The sequence below is a fragment of the Apodemus sylvaticus genome, chromosome 15 (genome assembly GCF_947179515.1).
Source record: "Apodemus sylvaticus chromosome 15, mApoSyl1.1, whole genome shotgun sequence".
In the NCBI taxonomy this organism is placed as follows: Eukaryota; Metazoa; Chordata; class Mammalia; order Rodentia; family Muridae; genus Apodemus; species Apodemus sylvaticus.
In genome coordinates this window covers 84,915,932-84,928,904 of record NC_067486.1, presented here as the reverse complement: position 1 = coordinate 84,928,904, position 12,973 = coordinate 84,915,932, and the positions used below count along the sequence as shown (strand labels likewise).

Sequence of the window (12,973 nt, the reverse complement as noted above, 5' to 3'; positions counted from 1 at the left end):
CTCTGTCTTTGTAAGTATCGTGACTGGCCTTCTCTCTTGAAGTTTTCAATATCCTTTCTTTAGTCTGTGCTTTTAGTGCTTTAGCTATCACATGTTAGTCGACATCGCGTGTGTCTGTGTATTTGGCTTTCTGTAGGCTTCTACCTTTTCCCATACTGATTACAATTTCCCCCTCTCTACTCCTCCTAGTGCTTTTCCATATTCCTTCCCATCCAGATCCACCCCCCCTCTCATTAGAAAACAATAGGCATTTAAGAGATACCAACCACACATGATAAAATAAAATATAATAGGATAATACAAAAACAAAGACATCTTGGTTGGACAAGCAAACCACTTAGGAATCTTTTTGACCGAGTGCCCATCTTTTGTTGGAAAACCTCCTCTATGACTTTTTTGAAAATATTTTGTCTGTTTTCTTTTTTATGCCCATTATTTGAAAGTTAAGACTTTTCATGATGTTTCCAAGCTGTTCCATGTTCCATTCATACATTTTGTCATTGACATTTACTGAATGATCTAATTCTTCTACTTTGTATCTAAGATCTGATATTGCTCTCCACCTGCTTTGTGCTATTTGTGAGTCTGTTCACTGAGGTTTTTATTTGCCTTATTGAATTTTCTACTTCCAAAATTGTTTTAATTTGCCTTTATTTTTTTTGCAATTCTGTGTCATTCTCCCTACAAGGTAATGGTATAAGACAGTAGAAATTTTGGAACATGTTTATAATGATTAGGGGAGGGGCATGGGGCTAGAGTTTATTAATGGAATTAAGGTCCCTTAGAAAACACCACAAAGAGATGACTAGATTCTTCTGCCATTTTGCATGAATCAGAAAGCAGGCTCTCAGCACTAAGTAGTTTGATCTAGGATTCTAGCCACCAGAACTGCAAGAAGTGAACTGCTATTGTTAAGTAGCTACCAGTTTGTGATACTTGGTTGTAGAAGTCCAGACAAAGTCATAGGGGAGTGTTAGGTGTCACTCAGTATAAAGGATAAGTTAGAAGTTTAGCCATGAGGACCAGGGCCAACAAGGAAGACTATTGGGCAAAAGTATCTGCTTTGTGACTTACTGTAGTACCTGTAGGTAGAGAAAGCAGCATATAATTAGCCTGTATTTAAGCTAGGGAGAAAGTAAATACTGAGGTAACAATATCTTGACTTAACCATTACATTATAAAACAAGAAAAATAAGGCCAAGCATTGTCTCCCCAATAACAGGAGTACGCTGGGGTGTGGTAGCAAGAAGGTTGCTGCCTGCTTTTCTCAATGGGAAGACAGTGTAGCAAAGCCATGCATCTCTACAAACACAGCAAAGCTGTACAGGCTTAAAAAAAAACCAAACCTCTTTTAATTGGAAAATTATATAAACCAGAATTATATGAATTTCAGCTTACTCTCATTTTTCATCTTTTGACTCAGGAGCAATGAGCAAAGTGTTGTGTTTTGCACATAAAACAGTTTAAATCATGGTTAAAATTTTTCTGTCTTTATATTCACTTCAGTTTTCTAGAGAGAAATGTGGCAGGCTCACGGTTGGGCTCGTTATGTAAGTCAGTAGTTATTGGACCTAAGTTGATGTCATACTTCACACCACTATGAACACAGTGGCCAGAATTCCATAATCTACTGGGTTTTATTTTAAACTCATTTTTAAATGTTTCTTTCAGAAAGCCTTAGCAAAGAAAGTTTAAAGCAACTCAGTAACAATGCAAAGTATCCTAACAAAGACTGCACACCTTGTTTTGAGAGTGGAGCAAACGCATATTTCTCCCCGAGTAGGTTTCACGCAGCTGTTTCTCTCTGTGGCACCTTAAACATGATGACTGCGGGCCCCAGGGTACAAACCTTGTGGCTTTGGACTTGCAGTGGGGCGTGGCCCCTTAAACATGATGACTGCGGGGCCCCAGGGTACAAACCTTGGGGCGTGCCCCCTTAAACATGATGTCTGGGGGGGGCAGGGTACAAACCTTGTGGCTTTGGACTTGCAGTGGGGCGTTTTGCTGGTGTCCTCCCATTTATTCCCTGAGCTTCTGTGGTTCTGGTGCTTGTCGTACAAGGTGGAGTGGCCTTTGCACAGGTGTTGCTGCCTAGAATATAAAAGGAAAGAGAAGGTTAATACAGAAACACAGCACTCTTATTTAATAAGTTAACATTTTTCTGACCACATAAAAACAGTGCTCCAAGACCTTAGAAACGTGTGGCATGTATGTGTTATTCTTGACAGATTTTCCCGGGGAACACCTCATTCTGTGTGTTTACAAAGCTTTATATTTCCATAGAAGGAAATCTGCTACATAAAGACCCCTCTCTGTCCTGCAGAAAGGACAGAATGTAGCTGCTAGTTGATACTCTAGTGTCCCGTCAGTGACTAAATTATTCAGATGAACCATAGAAAAATATTACTGTGACAGCTGACATGGAGACTCTTGAAGAATATCTTGAGTGAAATGAATCAGTGTGCCTCCTTCCCCCAATGAATCAGTATCCATACATCCCGAACACTGGCTAGGAATGACCCACGTTTGCAGCCGTGCTGAGGTTATACATATACTGCCACATGTATTTAGAACTCAAATAATCCTGAAATGCAACATGAGTCTTAGGGAGAAACCCAGTCTTATATTCAATTTCTGATACAAGTTATATGCTGAATTTCACAGACCTTTATTAAGTCACTTGCCAATATTTTCTCTCTATAGATAGGCTTAATTGGGGAGGGTGAATGCATTATTAGTAATAAACTAAACTCCAATTAGAAGAAAATAAAAAGAATTATCAGGAATTCACTCTAATTGAAACAAACTTCTTAAATTTTAATTTAAGAAGCTATTCTTTGTTATAAAAGGAAGCTCTATTTTTGTGAGATTGAAATATATATATATAGAAAACTATTCAAGGTCTTTTAAAGCCTGGAAATGATGCAGAACAACAAATACTAACCTGAAAAGCCGAACCAATCACACACTGAGTCATCAACCCAGAGGGGGAAACTATATATTAAGTCATGATTTAATCAGTAAACCAGATTTTAGAAAATATGAAGTTTCAAGTATTGTCTGAGAACTTATTAGACAGCCAAGGCTGAAATAGAAATTATCATCACTTTCAACAGATACCTTTCTGCTAAAATGGTGTAATGCTGCTTTGATTAAGCATCATTTTGCAAAACAAGTATTATTGATATTTTTGTGAGAATGCTATTAACATTTCTAAAGGAATAAATAAAAATTCAAAATTTTTGAGACAGGGTGTCACAATGTAATTTTGGCTGCCCTGACACTTGGAATGTTGACCAGGCAGGCTGGTCTTGAACTTATATAGATATCTCTTATACACACTTCTTTGTACTAAATGCACATAATTCCTGGAATTGCATGCATAAGTCACCATACTCAGCCAAATGTTCCAATGATTAGGTGGATGAGTGTTTACATATTTAAAAACAAAAACAAAAAGAAGCCAAAATATGTCCCTCAAATACCCAGCAAGTGAAGCTTTAAGGGATTCAGGTATTTGAGAGTACTGAGCAACTGCGCACCCTACGGCTGACTGTTGTGTTCTAGTGAGGATAGCCTTGGGGCAGAATCAGTAAAAAAGACACAATGTAAACCAGAGGGGGAAACTTAACATAGGGGTAGATTTAACTCAGGCAAAGGAAGACTGCAACTTTAGCCTTGAGTGATAAAAGCTAAGAAGCAGCTTGGGGTGGCTAATACCTGTCGCAACCTCATTATATCCACAACCAACTAAACATAAGCAGCTGGCAGGCAGGTGTGAGACTTCCCAAATGGACCATGTGAGGTGGGAAGATCTACCCTAAATCTGGGCTATGCCGTGTTGCTAGCGGCCCACATCAATGCACAAGATTGGAGGAAGTTTTTGCTCTTGTCTGCTTGCCCTCACTCTTGCTGGTAAATTCATTTATTCTGCTACTGGGACATTCCTTTGCTGGTATTAGAACCTCCTTCAGGATTCTTATGTCATCTGGGATCCTCCTCACTTCCCCACCCATCTAATTCCACAGCCTTTCTTTTCCTCTCTTATTAGAATATAGGCACCTACAAATAATGATGATAGAAAATAAAAACAAATGAGAATAGGACAAAACAAACAGAAGAAAAATATCCAAAGAAAAAGCACAAAAAACCACAGATAGAGCAGAGACATACATGTTTGCATGAACAGAAATCACATGAAAACACAAAATTGGAAACCGTAATATATTCACAAAAGACCTGTGTGTGTGGGGGGGGGGGGAGGGGGAATAGCCCTGACAAAGAACCTAAAAGCAAACAAAGAAAAATGTTATTAAGTTTGCTTAATGTCGGTCATATACTGCTGGGCCTGGGGCCCAGCTGTAAGAGTGGTTTGTATCCCAAGAGAGATTCTGCTGGAGAGAACCATTGCTTCATTTTCAAGCGGTTATCAATTGGGCATAGGTTCTGGGCTAGTGATCATTTTCAAGCGGTTATCAATTGGGCATAGGTTCTGGGCTAGTGATGTGACGTGTGCTCACTTCTGCTCTCTGCGGTGGGGCACCATGAGACCGGTGCGGGCCCTGTGCATGGTGCCACAGTCTCTGTGAGGTCCTATGTGCATTGGTCCTGCTGTGTCTGGAAGACTGTTTCCTTGCTGTCTTCCATCTCCTCTGGCTCTTAGCAGTTTTTCCATTTCTCCTCTTCAACATGATTCCCTGAGCCTAGGGAAGGGGTTTGAGGAAGATATCCCATTTAGGAATCCTAAGGTTTTTCTCTCCCTGGTAATGCCTGGCTGTGGGTTTCAAAATGTGAAACACAGCTGGCTGAGAATCACTTAAATGTTCAACATCTGTTGTTTGTATAAAAAGGCAGTGACTTTGCTTAAAGTGTTTATCAACTGTAGTTTTCCTGTGGAACAGTTTCCCAGTGGAATTTTTGGGTCATTAATGTATACTATCATATCATCTGCGAATAAAAATATTTTGACTTCTTCCTTCCCGATCTGTATCCCCTTTCTCTCCTTTACTTATTTTATTGCTCTGGTGAAGATTTCAAGAACTATGCTTAACAGATATGGAGAGTGGACCATCTTGTCTTGTTCCTGATTTTAGTGGAGTTGCTTTGAGTTTCTTTTCACTTAAGCTGATGTTGGCTGCAGGCTTACTGTAACCTGCCTTCATTATCCATGTCCTTTGTATCCCTAGTTTCTTGAGTACTTTTATCATGAAGGGATGTGAGATTTTCATCAGTTTTTTTCTCTGCACACAATGTGAGGCCTGTGTGCTTTTTGTCTCTCAGGTTGTTAAGATGGTAGATAACATTTACTCATTTACATATGTTGAACCATCCCTGAATCTCTAGAATGAAGCCTACTTGATGATGATGGATGATCTCTTTGATGTGTTCTTGGATTCAGTTTGCAAATATTTTATTGAGTATTGTTACACCTATGTTCACAAGGGAACTTGGTCTGAAATTTTCTTCCTTTGTTGAGTCTTTATGTGGTTGAACTGTCAGCATAACTGGCCTTATAAAACAAATTGGACAATATTTTTTATTTTTACATTTCACGAAATAATTTGAGGGCTACTAAGGGTAATTCTTTAAAAATCTGGTAGAATTCAGCTCTGAATCCATGTTGCCCTGGACTCATGTTTGTAAGATTTTTGACTACTGCTTCTATTTCAGTAGGACTTTATAAGTCTATTTAAATAGTTTCTCTGATCTTGATTTAACTTTATAGGTCTTAGATATCAAGAAACTTATCCATTTCTTTTAGATTTTCTAATTTGGTGCAGCACAGGTAAAATATGTTCTTATGGGTTTCTGGATTTCCTCTGTGTTTGTTGTCATGTCTCCCTTTGTCTTCAATTTTCTTAATTTAGATCTTCTCTCTCTGCCATTTCATTAATTTGGATAAGAGCTTATTAACCTTAGAAGTTTTCTCTTTGTTTCATTGATTCTTTGTATTATTTTATTAATATTTTAATGATCTCAGCCCCAAGCTTATTTCTTGCTGGTACTCCTTCTGTAACTGGTTGCTTTTCCTACTAGAGCTTTGAGGTATGCTGTTAGGTTAGTAATGAGCTCTCTCCTTTTTTATTATAGGCACTCGGTGCTGGGAACCTGCCTCTGAGCTCCGCCTTCACTATGTCCTGTAGGTCTGGGGGTGCTGGGTATTCATTTTCCTTTTTTTTTTTAAGATTTACTTATTTATTATATGTAAGTACACTGTAGCTGTCTTCAGACACTCCAGAAGAGAGTGTCAGATCTCGGTAGAGATGGTTGTGAGCCACCATGTGGTTGCTGGGATTTAAACTCAGGATCTCTGGAAGAGCAGAATTTTAGTAGAAGTAAACTGCCTAGAAGCAGAGACAACATATAAGACATTTTGGGTTTCTCAGATTTGAATATACAGATTTGGGATTCTAACCCTATAAATCAATGAGAATGGAAGTGACAAGATAGATGTATCTGGGCACTTCGGGATGGATGTGGTGAACAACGGAAGAACTATCAGATTTGTCATCTATATAGTATAGCATTCAAATATTTTATAAAGAAAATGTACTCTGGGCATTGGTGGCTCATGCCTTTAATCCCAGCACTTGGGAGGCAGAGGCAGGCGGATTTCTGAGTTCGAGGCCAGCCTGGTCTACAGAGTGAGTTGCAGGGCAGCTAAACCTCTTCAGCTCCTTGGGTCCTTTCTCTAACTGCTCCACTGGAGACCCTATGCTCATTCTATTGGTTGGCTGTGAGCCATGGGTATTTTGATCCACTTTCCAATATGGATCAAGTATTGACACTTTGGTCTTTCTTCTTCTTGAGTTATGTTCATAATCCTTAAGGACATTATGATAAATAAAAGAATCCTGCCTCAAAAAATTGCCATAAAACCTCATTTACATTAAGTACCTAATATAGTCAAATCCATAGAGAGAAAACAGAACAAAAGTTGCCAAGAGCTGAGGAAGAGAGGTGTGAATGACACATTATTGCAACCCAGTAGGAGGACCAGCATTCTCAGACTAGACCCCAGGGATCTCTCAAACACTGGGCCACCAAACAAGCAGCATACACTAGCTAATGTGAGGCCCCCAACACACATACAGTAGAGGACTGCCGGGTCTGTGTTTATTCAGAGATGATGTACCTAACCCTCAAGAGACTGGAGGCCCCAGGGAGTTTAGAGGTCAGATGGGGTCAGGGACAGGGACATCTACATGGAGACGGGGCGGGGAGGAGGTATGGGATGGTAAATAGTCAGAGGGTGGATGGGGGAATAAAATATCGAGTTTACATAAAAAAATATAAGTTTAAATTAAAAGAATGGGCTCTTCCCTTCTCAAGTGCACTAAGCCCCAAGGACTGCCTAGAGAATCTCTTACTGATGCAGAGCTTCCTAGAAGTGACTTAAACCAGCTGGGCCTCCTGGGAGAAACAAAGACCATCAGAGTTCCCTGGAAGATGGCTAGACCACCAAAGCCACCTGGAAAGAGCACTCTTGAAACTGCTAGGCTGTGTGCAGTGTGCTCCAGGTTCCCAACTTATAAGCTATCACCCACACTGGAGTTGGCTTTGGTGTGTCTTTGACTCATTTCTGATCTTGTAGGTAACCTCTTGCCCAAACTAGTGTAAGTGATCTAATAAAACACATTGGTTCACTAAGTTAGACTTTGGAGGTATCCATACTTTAATTTGTTGTCATTGCTCTATCTCTGTTAACAGACTTCATTCTTGTCTTCCTAAAAACAGTATCATATAGTATTATATAATGAAGGAAAAGCCACATCCTGGGTTTCTGCCATCTCTAACAGCAAGCAATTATGTTACTATCTCTTGAGTGTGTGGTTTCTCTCAGGCTGTGTTCTGACTTCATTGATGGGCAAAGGCTTCTCAGTCCTAAGACTGCTACTCCCCAAGCTCTGCTCCAATGCAGCATCTGTCTCTTTGCATTGCTACTACCAAAAAAATTATCTCACTCCCTAGAATCAACATTCTGAATACCTCATCTCATAGCCGCTTCCCCAAATGACTGTCTTGACAACTCTCTAACTCAAATATTGCAACTCCATCCATGCAAAGTTGCTTGGATGCAAACCCTTGGAAGCAACTGGAATCCTTTCCTATGTCATCGTATATTCTGTCCATAAGAAAATTCTGTTGTCTCTCTGTATTGGTTACTTTTCTGCTGCTATAATAAAACACCACAACCAAGGTACGTGTGTGTGTGTGTGTGTGTGTGTGTGTGTGTGTTTGTTTATGTGTGTGTATGCAGTTATCAGGGATTATGTTTACAGAAGGATAAGAGTTTTTCGTGGCATGGAAGCATGGTGGCAAACAGGCATGGTAACAGGAGCAGGAGCAGGAGCAGGAAGCTGAGAACTCACACCTTCCAATGCAAGCACAAATCAGAATGAACTGGCAGTAGCATGAGGCTTTAATCTGAAACTGCCACCACCAACATACTACCTCCAGCAAAGTTCCATACCTAAACTTCCCCAAACCTTGCTACCAATCGCAGACCAAGTATCCAAATGCCCAAGACTATAGGGGCAATCTCACTCAAACTACCCAACTCTACATTCAAAATATTTCCAGACTTTGCATGCTGATCATTACCTTTATTGTTACTCTGGATTAAGCAAGCCATCTACAGAGTCTTTATACTCCTTCTCTAACTTCCAATATAGTTGACAACTTGGAACTAGGTTACTGGTGATCATGTGCGTAAGCTTCCTGAGTGGCTCCACACTGTACCAGAAGGAAAGTCTCAATGTTTTTTACAGTGACCTGCAGTCACTAAATGACCCAGCCTTTCATAACATCTGGAGTTATGAAACTTCCAGATGGTCACCTTAATAACAATATCAGATGTCAGTTTGCTGCTACATGCATTGAAAAGATTATTGCTCTTTGCTATATGCAGGCCTGCTCAGGCTCCATTATCAGGGATCTCATCATTTACGGCTGGTCTGTTTACATCACTCCAGTAGCACTGACCTTTGTTCCACACACTGGCTAAACACATTTAATGATCCAGCTGTTCTCTGCTGGGATGCTTCTCCAGATAATTCTTGGCTACCTGTTTATTTTTTCCAACTTTTAGTTCAAATTGCACTTTCTCAATACAGATGACCCTGGCACTCTGTTTTCTGCAGTTGGTCTTCCTACAATCTTTGTCAAATCATTTTCCTGCAGCTTTTGTACCATGTAATAAATGGTACTGTCTGCTTTCTCTATTCAGAATCTGAGTTATAGAACTCAGTCATCTCTGTTTGGATAGATTTCTCGACCACCATCTGTCACATAATAGTGCACAATAAATATGTTGAACAAATAAATTCTAGAGAACTTAGGGACAAGTATTTCTTTTCTTGCCTAAATATGATTTGCTAGACAGTAGAAGAATATGTAAGGGTATAACTCACAGTGTATTTCCACACACTTCCAATTTTTATCCCAAACCTGAAACATTAAACATTATTTCTATACGAGTTCCAGTTTTTCAGAAGTAGGGGTAAAAGGAGGAAAAGCTTAGACTTTAAGAATGTTCTTCACATTCCAGAAGCAAATTTGTAAACATCTGGACTTATGAAACTTCCAGATGGTCACCTTAATAACAATATCCAATGTCAGCTTGCTGCTACATGGATTGAAAAGATTGTTGCTCTTATGCAGGCCTGCTCAGGCAATACTCTGTGAGCCCCACATAACATCATAGTGTCATCAGAAGGGAAGTGAGGACAACAGAATTTGGGTTATTGTGAATGCTTTACATATAACGGTTTCTATTATCATTTATCTGGACGCCCGTTCTTCCCACGTTCGCCATGTCTGTTACAGATAACCTCTCTGCAGCTTGGATGCTCTTTTCTCACTACCCAGCACCTCTCGCACTCACTCACTCACTCACTCCTCAGCATGTGACAATCACTTCAGTGCCCAGGTCTCTGCTGTCTGCTTGGATTAACAAGACATCATTTTGGATAATTTCTGGTTAAAAATCATAACTCTTGAAAAGCAATCCAATAATTCATTATTTTAAAATGAAGAGACCTGGAAAAGCAATAAAGATGATCTCAGAATTTGTAATGGCCAAATAATGTTTAGTAACTGGCAAGTAAAAATTGTTACAGTGTGAATCCCACTAAAAGCCTCATTGCTAATAAGTATTTTTATAATATTGCATTCCTGTAAATGTATAGCCTGGATTCCATAAACTTTTAAAATGTTCCCTTTATTTGAATTTCTTCATTTGTTATTATTGCAATGGCTAGTTTTTGTTAAAATGTCTCACTTTCTGGAAAGCATATTTAAGTGGCTACAGCCAATTAAAAACCTCGGGGCTTTGTGGAGTTTTTTCTTTGAGAATATCGAATGACCATCTGTAGAACAAGATCTGTTGTTCCAGTTTATCCTATTCCTGTGCCCATCGCTCCTAAGCTACCCAGGGAAGCCCTAAGTAACGTGCCTGCCTTCACAGAATTCCTGGGAATAGAAAACACCAAGTGATTTATGCTTAAGCAGCAAGGAGAGATAGACAATTACATAAGGATGCAAGTTTCCTCCAACCTCTGCTGACCTTATGAAGCAATATTACTGAGCTACGATAAGACAGAAAGAGAGTCTGAAATGACTTCATTGGCTTCTGTGGTCTCTTAGTTTTCAAGGGTATATTTCCCAGTTACTGTCTGAATTCCCTTCATCTCCCTCTTTTAGTGTCAGTGTGAGATCACAGGTGAGCAGTGTGGAAGTTATAGAGAAAACAGACATACACGCAATGTCATGCGGCACTGCCCCTCACTGGTGTACTTTCTCATCTTTTGCATGTTACAATCATGGATTGGTAGCATGAAGTTCTATTCAGGAACAAATTCAGAATTTCTACTCTTGACAATCACGTTATAGTCAAGGAGCACAAGTTACTGGTCTTTCAATAAACGAACCTTGTATTTACATTACTGATTTTGCTACATTAGTTGAGACTTCGAGTACTACGATGAAAATCCATGATGAGCGGGAACCTTGCTGTCTTGTTCCTATTTTAATGGGAAATTTCTGGTTCTTCGCATTAAATGTGAAGTTAACTTTAGTTCTCTTGGCACATTATCTTCTGACTAAGGTTGGTCTGTGTCACTGACTGTGAGTGCTCATGATGAATGATGGATACAGGATACCAGCAAATATTGTTTCTTCACCTACATGAGTTAGGCATGTTTTAAATTTTACTTTTTTGCTTTGATGAATGATATTAATTAGTTTTTGAAGGTTGAGCCAGGTTTACATAAATAGATAAATCCCACTTTACTATCAATATGGTTATTCTGATAAATGCACATTTAGACACTGTTTTTATTGTGGAAACACCCCAGAATTACTAATACCCAAATCAGTTAAAACACAACAAAATCCAAAATGGTTGATATACATGCATACATATGCAAAAAATCATAGAAAAGGAGGCTATCAGTTTGAGAGCGAGTGGGTAATTGAAGGGGTTAAGGGGAAGAAAAGGAAAGGCATAAGTATATAACTTAGGATTTATTAAAGAAAAGACATATCCTAAATTTATTTGATAGTTTAAAACTCTACAGTAAGCATAAAATAATACAAGATAACAAAATTATGAATTTTAAGGGAATTACTTACTAGCTATACACATATTACAAGCACATGCATGTGTGATCGTCCCCTAATCTATATATCTACAGCTATTACAAAAGACACAGTAGCTAATTCTTCTCAATTTATTATGGTATAGTGAAAAAAATAGAAAAATAGAAGAACATTCCTAGTTAAGTAAGGCATTTGTTAAAATAACTTGTTTCCTTCCTTCCTCCCTTTCTTCCTTCCTTCCTGACTTCCTTCCTGTTTTTCTGATAGTAGTAACTAAACCTAGGACCTCAGAGGCTAGACAATTGTTCTACTACTTAACTTTTCCCGAGTACTTTTCCCCCTGTGCTGTAGTCCTACTACATATATAGCTTTGAACTTGTGATCCCCCTTCCTCGGTCTCCTGAATGCTGAGGTTCACTTGAAAGCCCAGCAGTTAGCTGGGTAGGCGATCCAGATGCCACTCAGGCTACAGGCAGACTATCTGGGATGCAAGCTCTGCATGTACATTCGTTTGGTCAGGTAGCCTTGAACTGAACTGGCAACTTGTCCTAACGTTTCAATTGCATTGCTGAATATCTGGGATATATTTATTTTGATATCTTTTTGAAAAATTCCAGTATGTGTGCATTCTTATTTAAGGGGAGATGTAGTTCACTGGTAAAGTACTTATCTAGCAATTATCTAAGCTCATCCTCAGTACTGTAGAAGACAAAGGACGGAAAATATAGTGCTGACACAAAAACAAGACATACAGATCAAAGCATCAGAAGAGTGAACCCATATCAAGGCCATTCTGAGAAGATGCTAAAAATGCACACTGCAAAAATGATAGCCTCTTCTATAAACAATGCCAGCCGAACTGTTCAGAAGGATGAAATTACAACCCGATCTCTCATTTTTGTATAAAAATGAACTCCAATGAAAAGACACAGAGAAAATACCTCAAGATATAATAAGAATAGGCATTGACTTCTCAAATAGTTCTCTAGCCTCTCAGGAAATAACAACAACTGACCCATGAAACAGCATGAAATTAAAAAGTGTCTGCACAGCCAAGGAAACAGTTGAAACAAGTGAAGAGACAGCCACAGTATGGAAGACTACATCTCACAGGACTGTGATTTAGAATATCAATTGCTAAAAGAAAAGTCTACCTAACAAAGCAAACAACCCAATCAATTAACAGGTTGACGAAATGAATAGACAGTTCTCAAAAGCAAATGAAATGTATGTGGCTATATATATATATGTATGTATGTATGTATATATATGTATATATATATATATATATATATATATATGACATGAAAGTAGAATTGAATTTGTCTAGGAAAACAAAGGTGGCAGGGAAGTTGGAGTAAAGGTAGAATAT

At 38.9% G+C, this 12,973-nt stretch overlaps 1 protein-coding gene across 5 annotated transcripts in view; it reads right to left on the bottom strand.

Moving 5' to 3' along the window:
• Fgd4 (FYVE, RhoGEF and PH domain containing 4) overlaps positions 1-12,973 on the bottom strand; it is a 185,739-nt gene that overhangs the window by 86,254 nt on the left and 86,512 nt on the right. For 4 of the 5 annotated variants that reach the window (XM_052158297.1, XM_052158300.1, XM_052158301.1 and 1 more), the window contains exon 2: positions 1,972-2,091. In XM_052158297.1, coding sequence (XP_052014257.1) covers positions 1,972-2,091 — 120 coding nt within the window. Of the gene's footprint in view, positions 1-1,849; positions 1,873-1,971; positions 2,092-12,973 lie in introns of those variants that run through there. The other variant, XM_052158299.1, reaches the window with a different exon arrangement.